General features: G+C 45.3%; 1 protein-coding gene across 2 annotated transcripts in view; it reads left to right on the forward strand.

Moving 5' to 3' along the window:
• LOC144065842 (phospholipid-transporting ATPase ABCA1) overlaps nucleotides 1-16,096 on the forward strand; it is a 42,695-nt gene extending 26,599 nt beyond the window's left edge. Inside the window, exons 30-50 of one of the 2 annotated variants that reach the window (XM_077589031.1) lie at nucleotides 837-964; nucleotides 2,645-2,743; nucleotides 2,811-3,000; nucleotides 5,127-5,221; nucleotides 5,290-5,395; nucleotides 5,662-5,736; nucleotides 6,290-6,459; nucleotides 6,550-6,727; nucleotides 6,797-6,912; nucleotides 7,124-7,268; nucleotides 8,397-8,520; nucleotides 8,985-9,114; nucleotides 9,179-9,299; nucleotides 9,362-9,424; nucleotides 12,643-12,749; nucleotides 12,814-12,955; nucleotides 13,468-13,602; nucleotides 13,666-13,769; nucleotides 13,845-13,937; nucleotides 14,439-14,682; nucleotides 14,817-16,096. In XM_077589031.1, the coding sequence (XP_077445157.1) occupies nucleotides 837-964; nucleotides 2,645-2,743; nucleotides 2,811-3,000; nucleotides 5,127-5,221; nucleotides 5,290-5,395; nucleotides 5,662-5,736; nucleotides 6,290-6,459; nucleotides 6,550-6,727; nucleotides 6,797-6,912; nucleotides 7,124-7,268; nucleotides 8,397-8,520; nucleotides 8,985-9,114; nucleotides 9,179-9,299; nucleotides 9,362-9,424; nucleotides 12,643-12,749; nucleotides 12,814-12,955; nucleotides 13,468-13,602; nucleotides 13,666-13,769; nucleotides 13,845-13,937; nucleotides 14,439-14,682; nucleotides 14,817-14,918 (2,667 nt within the window). In that variant the 3' untranslated portion in view covers nucleotides 14,919-16,096. The remainder of the gene's footprint in view (nucleotides 1-836; nucleotides 965-2,644; nucleotides 2,744-2,810; nucleotides 3,001-5,126; nucleotides 5,222-5,289; nucleotides 5,396-5,661; nucleotides 5,737-6,289; nucleotides 6,460-6,549; nucleotides 6,728-6,796; nucleotides 6,913-7,123; nucleotides 7,269-8,396; nucleotides 8,521-8,984; nucleotides 9,115-9,178; nucleotides 9,300-9,361; nucleotides 9,425-12,642; nucleotides 12,750-12,813; nucleotides 12,956-13,467; nucleotides 13,603-13,665; nucleotides 13,770-13,844; nucleotides 13,938-14,438; nucleotides 14,683-14,816) is intronic. The other variant, XM_077589030.1, reaches the window with a different exon arrangement.
• The last annotated feature ends 1,243 nt before the right edge of the window (nucleotides 16,097-17,339 follow it).

Consider the following 17,339-nt stretch of genomic DNA (forward strand, 5'->3'; position numbering starts at 1 on the left):
AAAGTGGCGGCCCGGGGGACAAATTTGGCCCGACGCATCATTTTGTGTGGCCCGGGAAAGTAAATGATGATTGCCGACTTTCTGCTTGAGGATCAAATCAAAATGAAGAGTATGGATGTATATTAAATTCCATGATTTTCCCCCTTTTAAATCAGTCCTTGTCATTTTTTAATCCATTTTTTCGGTTTTTAGTTCAAAAATCAATTTGTAAAATCGGAAAATATATTAAAAAAGCTAAAGTGACACCCTTGGTCTAAAGGTCCAATTGGAAAATATTGACTTTTTCATTTTAATAATAAACATACACACCATATTATTTAGCTTACTTTTTCATCAGTAGATGTTGGCAAATGAACATTGACTATTTGTTGGTTATTTTCAGTTGTGCAGTAAGAAAACAACCGTTACTGCATGAATGACTTCCTTATATTGACCCTAATAATGTGCTTTTGATTGATACAGTATCTCAGAAATACCAAAAATATCTTAAGATTTTCCCTTCAAAGTAACACATTTGTACTCCTATTAAAACCATGAATATGGAGGTGAAAATTAGGAATCAGGGGGCGTCTTATATGCGAAGAATTTATACTTCTATGCGAGAAAATACTGTATCTGAAAATACATGAGCCTTAAAAAGTCTTCAGTGTATATTAAATTGGAAAATATGGACAAAAATGTGCATATAGAAAAACGTGAGCTATTACGATTAGAGCATTAGAACCTTAACCTAAAGAATCTTATTTCTAATTCAAGTAAAAGAATTGCCCATTGATCATCTCAGATGTGATGTAGCTCCATTAATTCTTTCATATGAATGTAATTTTTTGCTTTAGATGGTGTTGCCTGCCGTGTTTGTCTGCCTCTCCCTGATCTTCTCGCTTATCGTCCCGCCCTTTTCCGAATATCCCAGTCTGGAATTACAACCGTGGATGTACGGCTTGCCGCAAACCACCTTCTTCAGGTAAGCGCCGTCCGTCCGCGAAGCCCGGGGGGACGCCGCTCGACATATCCATCGGTCGGCGATCCCGGATTAGCATGACGCTGACATTTTCTCTCAAAGGCTTTCCAAATTACCCCGTGCCAATCACAACGCCAGCCCACGAGTATTTCATTTCCCCCGACGTGGGTGCCACGCGATTAATCGCGGCCGCGGCTCATATTCCGAGAGATCATCCGGACGTATTTGTTTTTAATTGAATTAAAAAGACGAAAGGCCGTGGCAGAAAAAGGGGGTACTCGGACGTTTCGTCGAAATACGTTTGGTCGACCGGACGTTTGGTAGAACGGACGTTTGGTAGAGCGGACGTTTGGTAGAACGGACGTTTGGTAGAACGGACGTTTGGTAGAACGGACGTTTGGTAGAACGGACGTTTGGTAGAACGGACGTTTGGTAGAACGGACGTTTGGTAGAACGGACGTTTGGTAGAACGGACGTTTGGTAGAACGGACGTTTGGTAGAACGGACGTTTGGTAGAACGGACGTTTGGTAGAACGGACGTTTGGTAGAACGGACGTTTGGTAGAACGGACGTTTGGTAGAACGGACGTTTGGTAGAACGGACGTTTTGTCGCTGGGTTGTTACTGTTGAAACCAGCTCTCAAAATTATAATCATGAGAGAGAGAGAAAGAGTGAGTTTAATATCTAAATATCTAATATCAAAATATCAACAGTAAACTCTCTGTCATAATTTGACAGCAAGCGAACCCAGCGACCAAACGTCCGGTCTACCAAACATCCGGTCGACCAAACGTCCGGGGACCAAACGTCCGGGGACGAAACATCTTTCGACGAAACGTCCAGTCACGGAAAAAGGGAATCATAATATACAATATAGGGATAATGTAGTTTCTGTTCTTGATTGTAAGCCCCTTCAATAGCGGTTCGAGTCACAAGTAAGAGTTCCCGCTTATCCAAATAAGTTTGACCCGCGACGGTTGTCAAATGGCGTTTCATCGTCCTCTGCTCTAATTAGCCAATATTATCTTTTTCGCTCCAGCGACCTTGAGAGAGGCCACTTAAAAGCCACGACGCGCCCGTCCCACGCCGGCGCGCCTCATAAAGCGGCCCGTTTACGAGGCGGAGATTCCGCACTCGCTTGGCGTCGTGGCCGTTTGCTAGCTTTGTTATTTCTAACGGCTCGGCGTTCGCCGGGCGCCCGGATTCATTAGTTCCGCTTTTTCGGCGTCCGCGCGCCGCGGCCGAGTCGGCTTTTTACGAGCGCGGGAGAGCCGGCCGTTGTTAATTGCGGAACAGATGGCTGCACATAATCCATTTTTACAACGGGACCGCTCGGACGGCGCTCACCGGCGGCCAAGGAAACGGCCGTTCGACCTTCACGGAGACGCCTCCAAATGCCGTAATAATCCACGCGGCGGTCGGCTAGCCGGCCGTCGTCGTTGGCCGAGAGCCACGCCGGTGCTTTTTATGGAGCCGGGCCGGGCGCCATTTTACGCCGGACGATTCCATCCCCGCGGACGGGGAAACGACGGAGTCTTAAAAAGTCGGAGCAGACCAGATCCCAGGCGACTTACCCAACGCCAACGTCGCGTCTAACGGCTTTACCGGTTTATGTGACTGTTTGGCAAACGTTCGCCGTCTGACCCGAGATCCCGTCAAGATCCCCTTTTCTGTTTTTTCCAGTAACGACGCGTCGGGAGACGCCAACGTGTCGGCGGTGGCCGAATCCCTGGCGAACGATCCCGGCTTTGGGACACGCTGCATGGACGGCGAGCCCATCCCGTGAGTTGCGTTGAAACCAGACGTGGCTCCAGCTCAGGATTTGGACCGTGTTGACGCTTCCCCGCAGGGGACTACCTTGCGTCCACCGTCTCTCCGATTGGTTCACGCCATCTGTGGACCAGTCGGTGGCCGACATCTTAGCGGAGGGCAACTGGAGCTTTTCCAACCCGTCGCCTCCCTGCCGGTGCTCCACTCCTCGACGCCAAATCATGCTGCCGGACTGTCCGCCTGCCGCAGGAGGACTCCCGCCTCCTCAGGTAGCGCCGCATTTTCCTTCCGTTTAGCCTACGTATGTATTTGTCTGATGACAATTTGCGCCCAAAATATGCACGTTATTGTTTAAGTGCTGAAGAAATGGCATTCCTGGCTATGCTTTGCAGCGAAACTGCGGCTCCAAAATCAAGTTTGACCACAATTCGGGATGGTCTAATTTGGTCCAATCTCCAATTTGTACTTTGACTTCAATTCTTGGGTTAAATTAACTGAACAAAGGCCTCGCGTGGCCCAAAAACTTCTCGAATGTCTGTTTTATATGCAGTCGAGGCGGCGTTGTCCTCAATTAGAGTCCTGAAAACTCCGAGCCAACCGTCCGTCCGACTGCAGACCGACGCGGCGCTCCAACTAGGCAATTTGCAAGCAGATCCAGTCTGGGGCTTTTCATCTACGGAGGTTAAATAAGAGCAGAGTCAATAGAAAGCAATTGACGGCGGGCTTAGCGCGGCCTGCCATTACCATGGAAACAACGATTTGGCACCTCCCGCCGCGTCTGCGCTTTTGCTTTTCCTGAGAGTTTTTCAAGGACGGGCGGGATTAAAGGAGCCGGCGACCGAGAAGATGGCGCCATTTATTCAACGGGGGGCTTTCGGAAAGGGAGGCGGGGGTCCCAGCCGGCTTTGGCGTGGGCGGTCCCCGTCGCCAAAGTGCGTCGAGTCCTAATCTATTTGCCGTTGACAGTCTGGGAGATGATAAATGAGTTCTGGGATGGACGAGACCATCAGTCAGGGTCTAACGTGCGTCGAGTGTTGTTAGTCGTCCAATGAAATGTTGTTTCTTCTTCTATTTGGGTGACAAGCGGTAAATGGAGTCCTTTATAAAAAACAGGTAGCGAAGCGTAGACGCTTTCAAAGACGGACAACGCCATGCGCCCGTCGACCTTTAGACGGGTGGAATGAACTTAGCCTCAAATCTTCCACTCGAGTTCCACATTGGAACCCAAGTGGAACGCTTCCGCCGAAAGCGCCTGGCCAACCTGCACGGCGGGATAAACCGCCAGCGAATGAAGCAGGAGCGCTAGACAAAGCTTATCCAGCCGACGACGGGCGACCGCGGAGCCCGAGGCGGGACGTTTAAACGTGAAAGACTTTCCTTCCCTCTTCGCAGATAACGTTGGAATTTGGCCCAGGAGCCACGTAGCCCCCCGGAGTAGGCGGCAGCGTCTTATCTCCCCGTGAGAGGCGCGATAGGCAGCGCGGTTTTTGCATCGGCCGGCGCACCTGCGAATTCGCGCGAAGCCGTTTTGTTACAACAGATGTCGTCATGTGAAGCCCGGCCAAAATAATTAGAGGCGCGCCGCATTCGCCGGCGTGTTTACCGAAAGATAAGACGCGCCGGCTTTAGCGACGAATAGTCGAAATTCTCCCCCTTGTTTGTTTGGTCCTATGGCATCTTTGCAACAAAGTTTGCATTATTTGCCATTTAGTTGGAGGAGTTCTCTTTTAAACACTTACGAGCGTCGGCCATTACGTGACCGGACGTTTCGTCGAAAGACCTTTGGTCCCCGGACGTTTGGTCGACCGGACTTTTGGTCGACCGGACGTTTGGTAGAACGGACGTTTGGTCGCCGGGTTCGCTCGCTGTCAAATTATGACAGATAGTTTACTGTTGATATTTTGATATTAGATATTTAGATATTAAACTCTCTCTCTCATGATTACAATTTGGAGAGCTGGTTTCAACAGTGGCGACCAAACGTCCGTTCTACCAAATGTCCGGGGACCAAACGTCCGGGGACCAAACGTCAGGGGACCAAACGTCTTTCGACGAAACGTCCGAGTACCCGGCCATTATGACGAGTTGTTTTTATTGGCTGAAAAAGATGTGATGGCAGTTCGATATGTTTGTTCGTTGTCGAGATAACTCGAGACGATTGTCCAATTTGCAGTTATGGTGGCACAGATGGATCAAAGCTAAATTTACTGGATTGCTAAAGAAATCTAAGAATTATTCCGCCACGTGGCCTCGTCGTCTCAGAGCCACTGTTTTTATTTTCACACCAGTTTGAAGAAACCGATGCAAGAATTCCAAGTGGCAGGCTGAAACTGGCCGTCCAATCCCGTCTGGAAGGCTTTGGTTTAGTTTTTCGTGTATGTCTTTGTTTTTCCAGAGAATCCAGAATACCACCGACACCCTCCTTGATGTAACCGGACGAAATATGAGCGACTTTCTGGTGAAGACCTTTGAGAAGTCTGGCAAAACCAGGTGGACAGCGTGCAGAAATCATCTGGCGTGTTGAGTGTCAATGCTGAAAACGCGTCTCCAAAACCAAGGTACGGCGGGATTTCGGTGGGCGCCGTCGACGATCGAGTCGGACTGAGCCAGGAAGCCGTGGAAGCCGCCTTTGGCCATTTGAGAGATGCGTTCAATGTCACCACGGTGAGAAAACCTCTGCTGGAGAACAGTGCGAAGTGGTTAGACACCGTCGAGGGTGCTAGACGGCCAAAGAAATGCTCCCAAAATCACAAAAACAAGATTAAAAATAGTCATTTGCCCTGTTAAGGTGAATACACATCTACACATTTTAACAACGGGTTAGCGCTTGCGTATAAACGGTAGCATTGCTTGCATTTTTTAGTCACCTCTAATGAAGTTTGTTGTCCGAGCGTGTCCCATTAATTGTGGTTTTGCCGACCCTTCGTCAGGCCGACCCGACGGAGGAGGTCCTGGCCGCGGCTGAGGTGTTCCTCAAAAAGATGACAACCAAACGCCATCTCAAGGTGAGCGAGAAGAGAACAGACGAACGTCATTACGCGCGAGAGACATCCGGCCGGCGTTTGTAGGCGACGCTCCAAACGCGGCGCGGTCCTAATTAGTACGCCGGTATCAGCGGGGCGTCCGCTCTCTCCGCCTGTTTTCTTTCATCCGTGTTTTTTCCGCTCTCTCTCTCTGGGCGCCGCAGAACGTTCGGCGAGAGAGGAGCTACACTTGACCCACTTTTGAAGTGCCGCGGTGAAGAGACACCAAAGGAAACGGGCAAGCGTGGGGACGGTGTGCGCTGGGGCTAGTTTGTTGACGGAGAGAGAGTTTTATTGGTTATTTTTGGGTGTCTAATGGAAAGTAATAACAGCGGAATCCTAGACAAATTTGGAATAAATGCCTATTGTGAAATAGCGTATGAATACACGGTAGTTCAGTCACGGTAATATCGTGACGACAGTCAAAAGGAGTATTATTTAGAGTAGTGTGAAATGTACTGCTTTGAAAGTTCACCATTTAAAAATCCATGTCTGTGTTAAAGTTGTAGTTGAAAAGGCGCGTGTCATTCACCAGGTATGGTTCTACAACCGGGCCTGGCACGGACTGACGTCCTTCCTCAACGTGGCCGCCAACGCCATCCTGAGGGCCGGCCTGCCGGCGGGAGAGGACCCACGGCGTTACGGCATCTCCGTGTCCAGCCACCCGCTAAACTTGACCAAAATGCAGCTCTCCATGGCGGCCCTGTAAGCGTCCGACGAAAACAGCCGACGTCCCGGCGCCGTGACTTTGGTTTGAGTCCCCGAAAACAACCCCCCCCCCCCCCCCCCCAACAGGGCGGCGAGCTCCACCGACGTGGTGGTGTCCATCTGCGTCATCTTCGCCATGTCCTTCATCCCCGCCAGCTTCGTCCTCTTCCTCATCCAGGAGCGAGTGAGCAAAGCCAAGCACCTGCAGTTGGTCAGCGGCGTCAACCCGACGGTCTACTGGTTAGCCAACTTTGCCTGGGACACGGTACGCGGCCGCCGGGGCGAGAGCCGAACCCGCGTTCCGGAGAAGTGACGATCCCGCACCGTCCGGCAGTGCAACTACGCCGTCCCGTGCGTGGCGGTGGTGCTCATCTTCCTGTGCTTCGGACAAGAAGCCTACGTCTCCGCCGCCAACCTTCCCGCGCTGTCGTTGTTGCTGCTCCTCTACGGGTACGTTTGCTACGGTCTGTTAGAAATGACGTAGATGTGCTGAAAAGTGGTGCTTTGGTGTTGAAAAATGTTGACTTGAGAACCCCCCCACGCACGCCTCTTGAGGATCAACACTAGCTTGTAAAATTTGAGTACCACTCAATGGATAGCACACAAGTATGGTCTCAAGGGTATTAAAACAAAGGTACTAACCCTAACCCAAATGCCGCAGGTGGTCCATCACCCCCACGATGTACCCGGCGTCGTTCGTGTTCGGCGTGCCCAGCACGGCCTACGTGGCGCTCACCTGCATCAACCTCTTCATCGGCATCAACGCCAGCGTGGCCACTTTCGTCATGGAGCTGTTGGACGACGACGTGAGTTTCCCGAGAATCTCCCGATTTGGATGGGTGTCGAACATTTCCAAACAGATAACGATTCAATAGGCGTCAAAGCGTTTCCTTTGTTTGTAAGTGGTCCTAAGAGCCTACCCTGGTGGACTCCGCCATTAATGGGAGCAAAAGAGAGGTTAGGTCTTATATCTGGTCAGATCCGACTCGAAGGACCAATAAATGTTAGGTTCACCAATAGGCATTCCCAAATGGAAAAGACCGTCTCCTGGAATAGAAATGAAGTCTGGGTTGAGTCTGTGGTAGATGGTAGTGCACTTCCCAGATGGGTTTTGCATCACTGTGAGGTGTTCTGGATCCTCTTTGTTTAGACTAACTGAGGTTATCAAGAGCAAAGCATATACTACTCGGTTGGAAGAAACTGATAGATGTATTATTAATACACTTTAATCAAAACAGGGAGACATCATTAATATACACTGGCTACAACTTGCAAGGAAAATCACTCCCAACTCGCCTTCGTCCAAGAGGATTCTAAAGAAACGGCATCTTCCTCTGTCAATTTAGTCAGCGCATAATCAAAACATTTAAAGTAATCTGATTCAAACAATTGCATAAGCTAACCGAATAACACCATCAAGGTCAAAAACAACTGCAACAATAATCGCATATCAGGTATTCATTAATAACAATTAAGGTGGGAACTCAAAAACAACTCCATATCAAGGGAACCGAGTGTCATAATTTGAGAAACATATGCGAGTAATCCCGGAGGTTGATTGATAGCCATCCCCTCAATCAACAACAATTTAAGGGTCCTTCGCAGATCTTCATTGTGAACTTGCATCTGGGTAAAGGGTCGAGGTGTATCTCCCAGCAAACAGTCCTTGGAGCCGAGGACCTGGTGAGGTGTTACGTCAACAAGCTGGAGCCAGCTGTCCTGGAGGGTGACCTCCAGTTTGCCCCAGTCTCATCTATAATAGTATCCAGAATAACCCCAACAGAAACTCATTATGATGAGTTGAAGTTGAATAGTAAAGCATATTTTCTTAGCAAGCACACGTATAATAATAATCTGACAAAAAATCCTGACAATGTTTGCTAGCGTTGCCGTCGCGGAGTCATTCCCGTGTCTTGTTTTTGTTTTTTGACCAGAGCGTGACGTACGTCAACGACATCGTGAAACAAGTCCTCCTGGTGTTCCCTCACTTTTGTCTTGGACGAGGGCTCATAGACATGGCCAAAAACCAGGCCATGGCCAATCTCTTCAGCAACTTTGGTGAGGAAAAACCCAAAAACTTCAGTGACAGGAAGAGAAGCGGCATTTCCAGGTCATGCTAAATAGGAGCAAGAAATGGAATTAGAGCAATTTTGCGACTACACGATCTGACGAAGGTACCTTACGACAGACGTGGATAAAGCAATTAGAATGTACTATTCAAAATTGGTGTGGATGTTTTGATGAAAAGGTATTGCTTGTCCTAATTGTAACTTGAGCAGCAGCATTCAAAAACAGCTGATCTTTCGAGGTCCTGATGGACTCAAATAAACGAGCAGATTTCAAAAGAAAATTAGATTTTGCAATGTTTAGTGGTAGCACATTAGTTAATTTCGCAGAAAATTGTTCTAATATTTTAAAAAGATATCAGCATCTTGGACCAGGTAGACTTGGTAGGGTACATGTGCGTTTTGAAGGAAGAACTTGCGCCGAGTGACTTTGTATGTATTTGTTGTGGCTTTTAGGGGAAGATCGTTTCAAGGACCCGTTGAGCTGGGAGATGACGGGCAGGAACCTGTTGGCCATGGCGCTCCAAGGCGCGCTCATGTTTGCCGTCACCCTCCTGATCCAGTACAATTTTTTCTGCAAACGGAGGTGACGATACGCCACCGTAAAGTCGGAAAACAGGACGGGGATGGATTCCGTTTCCTTCTCCCAGGTTGATTTCGGCGATATCGTCCTCTGCGGAGGAAGAGGACGTGGACGTGGCTCGCGAGCGGGAGCGGGTCTACGCGGGAAAGGCTCGGGATGACCTTTTGCGACTGCACGATCTGACGAAGGTACTTCACGACAGACGTGGATAAGAGATCAAAATTCATAGTGCAAGTGTCTGTTTTGGCAGGCGTACCCGGGGAAGCGGACCCCCGCCGTGGATCGGCTATGCGTGGGCGTACCCGCGGCAGAGGTGAGCCAAACGCCACACGGTGCGATTCGTCACGACAGACGTCCGCCCGGATCCCTGCCGACGCCGTTTACCGAGCGCCGCCGTGTAAATGCCAGGCCGGAATTGTGATTCACCGCGTGCGTTTTCATGCATTATTTACGTGCGGCTTTGGCCGCCCGCCGCTCTCCTCCGTCGGATCGGAAATCAAATATTCCATGTTTTTGAAGTCTGATGCATGCATGGGCTTTGACATTGCTGCAAAATTCCAGAACGACGTGGCGAAGTGGAAGGATTTGGGAATCGAAAAAGACGTTGTTAATGTGTGACTTGTTGTATTTTGAATGCACTTTATTTCTCAGGTTCACCCAGAAGTTCCGGGGGAGGTTTGTCTGCATTTTGACATCCGTGAATGCGTGAATTTATGCGACTTCCTCGCGAGCAGTGTTGGTATATGAAAGAACGTGTCTAATGGGGTATTTTTATTTCACATAAAAAGATTGTGTAGAGTAAGGTATTTTTCCTTTCAATAAATGGCCATGTATAGTAAGGCTTATTTAAAATAAATCTATTTAATGTCTATTAAAATATTTGTGTAGTCCCAAAAATGGCCAGTATAGAAAAGATAGTATATATAATGTATCTGAAGATATTTTTGTAGACACAAAAATGGCCATTTATAGTCATCAAAGGGTGTTTTTAAAGAGCTATTCAATCAGTGAAGGAGCAATATTTTAAATTGGCACTCGATTTTATTTATTTATTTATAATATATAGATGTAATGTCTATCACGATATTGTAGTAGTCCCAAAAATGGCCATGTATAGTAAGGTTCATAGAAAATATTATATATATAATGTGTCTGAAGATAGTTTTGTAGTCCCAAAATTAGGCATTTCCCCCCATAAAAAAAGCAATGTAATGTTCTTTTTGTTTAAGGCAAATAGATTGTGTAATGATAACGTCCATTTGAATGTAATTGTTTTTCTTCTTTGACCTAGGCACAACGTGTTCATTGGCTGTTCCCCAACGATCCCCAGACGACATGCCGTCACGCTAAGTAGACTCTTTTCGAGATGAATATGGATTCAAATTGTAGCTTCAGTGTGTCTTAAAAGTCTAGAAAGTATCAATCCATACTTTTAAATGAGGTGTCAATCAATGAGATTGGCCGCAATCGCCGTAGATGACGCTTCTTGACGTTCGACCCACGTCGATGGGGAGGGAGGGGACGGGGGGGGGGGGGGGGGGGGGGGGTTGGGGGGGGGTTTAATCCTATTTTCAGAGTCGACTGGACTCGGATCTCGAGCGTTGTTTGCGGTGGTCTGTGTATACATGGTCATTTTCCTAAGATAAGCCTTAGTCATTTTTTAAACTAAAAGTCTTTCTGCACTTAGTCTTTTTTTTAGACGGTGGCAGCCTTACATGGTCATCTGTAAGCAAAAAGCCTTGCTATACATGGTTATTTTTTAAGGAAAAAAAGCCTTACTACGGTTGCTAATTTTTGGGTTCGAATAGATACTTAGTGCTCTCTCTTAAAAACAAAGAGCAACTCTAGTAAAGCATTTTCTTTAAAAATGATCGTGTATAAAAAGGCTGTCTTTAAAAAAGTCACCATGTATACAATGGGTTTTTGTCTTAAAAAACTCAAATGTATACATAGTCATTTTTAAGACAAAAGCCATACTCCACATCTATACAAAGGCTTTTTTTAAGAAAGCCTTTGTATACATAGTGCATTTTTAAGAGAAATTTTTTACTATAGAGTCGTTTTTGTAAGATAAACTATGTAGTAAAGTTTTGTTTCTATCAAAAAAAACCACCACGTATAGTAAGGCATTTGTCCAAAAATAAATGACCACATATCGTAAGGACTTTTGCTTACAAATGACCATGTATAGAAAGGCTCTTTTTCTTAATACAATGACCTTGTATGCACACGTGTACACTTCATCATTTCTTACAAAAACAATCCTCACTATAAACAGTCATTTTTAAAGATGTAAGCCTTACATCATTAGTCATTATTTGAAGACAAAAACGCCTCAGTACACTTTGTTTTTTGAAGAAGACTTGCCTACTCGTTACCAATTACTCAAGTCTTAAATTTTAGGATTGAATACTACCCCATTTATACTCAATAATAATAATGTACACACTTAGACAACAGGACGCTGAGTGGAACGACATCCAGATGCGACGATTCTTGCTCTGGGAAACGACACCATCAAACTACTTGACCTACAACAAGATAAGAACATTGCGTCATTGTACTAGTAACCATTACATTTACTTTTAATGACTAAACTCACCACCACCACCAATGTCACTCTTAAAGACCGCAAACGGCGCTCGACGTCCGAGCCCCGTTGATGCTGAAACATTGAGAAATACTTTCTACCCTTTTGGGACACACTTGAGCTACCAATTCAAACTATGTTCTAGTCATGTGGGAATTGTCATGGAATTATTAGACTTACCTTGACAGCATGTCGTCTGAAGATCATGGAGAACATCTACAAGGAAATTGTCATGCATGCCTAGGTAAGAGGAGAAAAAATATTCTTACACATTGACATCAATGACCTGCAGAGGCCCGACGACCTGGATTCAAATCTGTCACCTCACCATGTTTACCACCTCCCTACATGGGTTTTCTCTGGGTACTCCAATTTCTACCCACATTCGAAATGCACCCTTTTAAAACAAAACTAATGTTTCCTTTTGCAGGGAGTTAAAATATCACTTACAATTAGCTCACAATATTCATCTAAAATTCCCTTCCAAAGGCATGCCAATTACTTTGAAGAGAAACTACTTAGATGCACCCAATGATTGAATCCAACCTTCAAACACAATCATTTGAAATACCCAGTTTCAAGTCTAATTATACATTTGCTAAAATACACTATTGAAAAGGAGCGTATTTCTTACCTTCGCCGTGACTTTGTCTGACGACACGCAACCACCAAACACACTTAGAATACAGGAAAAAGTATTTCAAATGATGTCAAAAGTTTTCCATTTATGAAAGACAGTCACAATGCCAGTTAGAAGTAATTTGGTTTTGGCATTACATGATTGAAAAAACCTCACTATTTCGACATCAGGACTTGGACTTCTTTCTCCTCCAGAGCTGGCAAAAGACTTGGACATCCTTCCCTGTCAATGGAAGCCACCAAAAATTCAGGACATCCATTTCACACAAAAAAGCCACTTTTGCAAACATGATGTCTTACAGTGCTTCGGCCTGCTGGGAATCAACGGCGCCGGGAAGACCACCACCTTCAAGATGCTGACGGGCGACGTCCCGCTTTCTGCCGGCGAGGCCTTCCTGGACGGATTCAGGCAGGCTATCTCCGCGCTCCGTCACCCCCGTTAGTCCTTAACACCGATTCTTTGTCTCTTTTAGCGTACGGACACAATTGAGGGAGGCGCATCGGAGGATGGGCTACTGCCCCCAGTTCGACGCCATCGACGCACTACTTACGGGTCGGGAACATCTGGAATTGTACGCCAGGCTGCGAGGGGTTCCCGAAACCCACCTGGCCACGGTAAAGCATGTCGCCACAAGTCATTTAGGCCAATCCGATTTACAATATTGTGCCTGGAAAATAAGTTCACATAGCAAAAATCACATGACTTTGTTGTCCTGTAGTTCATTCAATGCCTTAATTGTCATTAAACAAATACAATGACATTTACAAATACACTTTAAAGTGAACACATACATTAAAAGTGATTAAACAAATTGGGGGAGATTCTAAGAATACAGAAATGACTACGTTGGTTAACAAAACATGATGTCATTATGGTCATTGAGACCAAGGTGACATTTTGCAATACAAAATTTCAAGTAAAAAGTAGAATTGTTAATAACATGCATCGAATCGTGACATTTAGACAAATCTAGTGGTTACTCATTTTTAAAGACATTTTCTTACAAATCAATGACTTGGACTTTCACTACTAATTGATTCTTTTCACTACTTTAACCAATGACTTCAATTTTTCGAAATTCTTACTTTCTGGCACGCCAACCCGTCGCATTTCTCACATCCAAAAGGTCACGGAGAGGGGCATCCGAAAACTGGGCCTGGTCAAGTACGCCTCCAAGCCGGCGGGGACCTACAGCGGGGGAAACAAACGCAAACTGTCCACCGCCATCGCTCTGACGGGGTGTCCTCGCGTCGTCTTCCTGGTGAGACCCTCAAAGCCACGCCCAATCGGACACGGCCACCATACGTCAATCATCCATCCCCAGGACGAGCCCACCACCGGGATGGACCCCGAGGCACGCCGCTTCCTGTGGGACTGCGTCCTGAGCATGGTGAAGGAAGGACGCTCGGTGATTCTTACCTCGCACAGGTGAACGCTTCGTTACCTTGGATGGGGCGGGATCAAAAAGGGGCGGGCCCTTACATTTTTTCAGTATGTCAACAGTATGGAGGAATGTGAAGCACTTTGCACTCGCATGGCCATCATGGTGGACGGACGCTTCAAATGCCTGGGCAGCATCCAGCATCTTAAGAGCAGGTGACCTTTGGGAAATCAATTAAAAAATAAACCATTAATGCTTCTATAATATCATATAATACAAAGGTGTCAGATTCGGGTTGGTTTGCCGGCTGCGTTAACGTCAACTCGATTTCACGTGGGCCGGACCATTAGTGATATAATATTAAGATTTTATTTGAAAATGGATTAAATGAACTGGATTAAAGGGCCTGAATATTCCATTTGTATAGATCTAAAACAATGTTTATTGTAGCTTTTTTTGAAAATATATTTTTAGATTATACCAAGTGATTTTTGAATCAAAAGAACTGAAAAAATGGATCAAAAAATTACAATGATTGTTGTGAAAGGGGGAAAATCAGGATATTTAATACACATGTATACTCATCATTTTAATCTGATCCTAAAACAGAAAGTCGGCACTCATCATTTGCTTTCCCGGGCTGCACAAAATGATGCGGCGGGCCAGATTTGGCCCCCGGGCCGCCATTTTGACACATGTTCTAATACGTTGGGAAGGTTCGGCGAAGGCTACACGGTGACGATCCGCGTGGGAGGCCGCCCACCTGACCTGAATCCGGTGCGAGACTTTGTGGGGAAGACGTTCCCGGGAAGCATCCTGAAGGAGGAACACCACAACACGCTGCGGTACCAGTTGCCAGCGGGCAAGGGGGCGCTGGCGCGCATTTTCCAACGCTTGGCCGAGAAGCGGCGCCAGCTCGGCGTGGAGGATTACTCTGTGGCCCAGACCACTTTGGACCAGGTACAAATTATTCATTCAAAAATGTGCCCCAAAAATCCTTAGATGATCGATTTGTCACTCACTTTACTGGGCAGATTTCCTTTTTTGGCCAGCAGAGAGCAGCGTGCTCATTTGATTGTGTTTTCTTTTCCAAGGTCTTTGTCAATTTTGCCAGCCGGCAGCAGGGAGAGGACGACTCGCGATGCTACGACAACCCCGTGGACCTTTCCGATGAACAGACTTCCTGCCGGGTTTAGCGCCCTGCAAATGAGAATGAAAATTAGGGCATGGACATGGCACTGGAATCCCAATTGACCAGCATCGCTGAAATCAAATCTATTATTTGAAATATGATTGGACCTCACAGACTTCTTCCCCAATTAAAGATTTAACTTTCCAGAAATTTATTTATACAAAACTTGGTTTAAGTCTTCCAGTTAATATTAAGTCACTGTTTTGTATTGTAGAAGTTTACCATTACTATTATTGGAATGCAGTGGTGGGCTATCAGGGCCTTCAAGGCCTTCTCTGCTGGCCTAAGAAATATCTGAATCATATATTTATATTTTGTCCATCAATACGTCTGAAATAATTCTAAATGGTCTGTTAGCTTCCTTTCCCCCTGGTTGCACTGTGTCCAGATGTGTGTTTTCATATTGAAGCATTCAACCAATCACATTTCAGCCATTATTTGTTGCCAGATCAGATCTGCCTTAGTATTTAATCACGAAATGCTGCCAGGAAGTGGATTTTACCCCATTTGTGTGCATTGATTTATGGATTATTTTGTATGTGTGGCAGCTCTAGCTGCAGTAGAGGTTTTATAGCCATAAAATAGTTTTTGAGGGTTGGATTGATACGTTGAAGGCGGAATCATTGGAGGGCTTTCAAATGAGACGGGGGTTTGGTCGTCTAATTTTTGGACTGCGACTTGATGTGATGAAATGCATGTTTGGATAAATGTACCAATATATATGATTGTGAATTTATATTGTTCAAAGGAGGACGAGTTAGTTCAGGAAAAAATGTGCAAGGAGCGAATAATGTTGTTATTGCAAATTAACATCAGTCATCAAGGGGTTTGTAAAGTTTTCAAATGTATGTGTAGTTTTATAAGGGGGGAGCCTTAAAGGGGTAGTTGTTTTGGTGTTTTTGGAAGGGGGGGTTAGATAATCAAGTCTTAAATATGATAATGTTAATGGCATTGTACAAGTATAATGAGATTTCAAGTGTCAACATGAAGAGCACAAATGACAATAATAATCAGTAAAGAAGTGTTTTCCAAAAAACTATCATAAGTAATGAACCACATAAGTGGGGAAGTGCACAACTAACAAACATACAAATAAATAAACAATACATATCTAAATAAAGGTGCAAACTGATGAAATTTGGAGAAGAAAATTGTAAAGATAGGAAAAAGAGACAGAATCAGTTAGACACGTATAGTATTTCTTATGAATGAAATATAAGTTGTAATAAATGCAGCTTTTTATTAGTTATAGTTGGTTAGTTGCAACTTGCCATAACATTTCTGCGCATGCGTGGCATGTCGTGTAATTTCAAAATGCTACAAGAAACGCGACGTTTTGTATAGGTTTTGTGTCACATGTTGATGACGTCTCCGTTACGTGAGCGATGTGTTCCCACCCCGGAAGTGACGTGACCTCATTCGCCCGCCCCTTTTCGGAAGTGACATGTTTTGGCGTCAAATTTGAAAAGTATTTGAAGGCTTTGGCGTACCGTTGCAGGTTGTCGAAGTTTCGAGCTGTCCTCCTTCGATCTGCAGCGACCAACTGGTCTTTGGAAACTCACTCGCTGATGGCACCATTTTGACACTCCTGTCGAGGTATGTTTGAATTTTGTGTTGCTTTTTCTGAACTTGTATTCGTCTGCTCAAGCTACTGCAAAGTTAAGAATGGTGGGCGCGTCCCTACTACACTTTCAATGTGTTTGCCAATGTAATTTTAGTCACTTAACTCGCTCGTCGCACTAGTTTAAGTCTGTAAAAAGATGTTCGCCTAACTTTTTTTAGTTTTAAGATGTTTAGCGTGTTTTTAGTGGAGGAATGCATAGTTTGAGGGTTGAATCGAATGGATCGTTGCTGCAAAATGTAACTGATTTGTGTGAAATTGTCGTATGTCGTTATTCAGGTATGACCAGTTTCCCCCTTTGGATCTTGGTGATAAAGGAACTCTCCAGTTAAGTATTATTGTAGGATATTTCTTATTGATTTTTAGTGTTTGTAATTGTAAGTGTCGTCAAATTCTTCAATCCAGCCATAGATTGTAGAGCAAAAGGGAAAAAAATGCCCAACCAGCTTTGCACTAATAGAATAATGTTACTTTTAAACCGTTCGAAATTGTTGGAAGTGCAATTGATGTTGAGTGCTGACATTGGCCCAAAGTTTAGCGTTAAGCATTTCAAAGGTCTTGAGTGGCTTCCAAAGAAGAATTGCAAGTTTCTAGGGTTCCCTGGCCAGTTTCCAGATCTAAACCCCATAGAAAAAAAGCTTTGGAAAGTCCATCTTGCTCATGACAGTGTTTTGTCATAATGGTTCAGAATAGCAAAATTAGCCAAACTTGGGATCCACCTCCATAAATACTCCACTCAATTAAATTAGTTTCTCTCTATTTAAATACTTTACGAACTCTACTCACAGATAAAATAGTTTCTCT

This window comes from Stigmatopora argus, chromosome 20, assembly GCF_051989625.1.
Source record: "Stigmatopora argus isolate UIUO_Sarg chromosome 20, RoL_Sarg_1.0, whole genome shotgun sequence".
In the NCBI taxonomy this organism is placed as follows: Eukaryota; Metazoa; Chordata; class Actinopteri; order Syngnathiformes; family Syngnathidae; genus Stigmatopora; species Stigmatopora argus.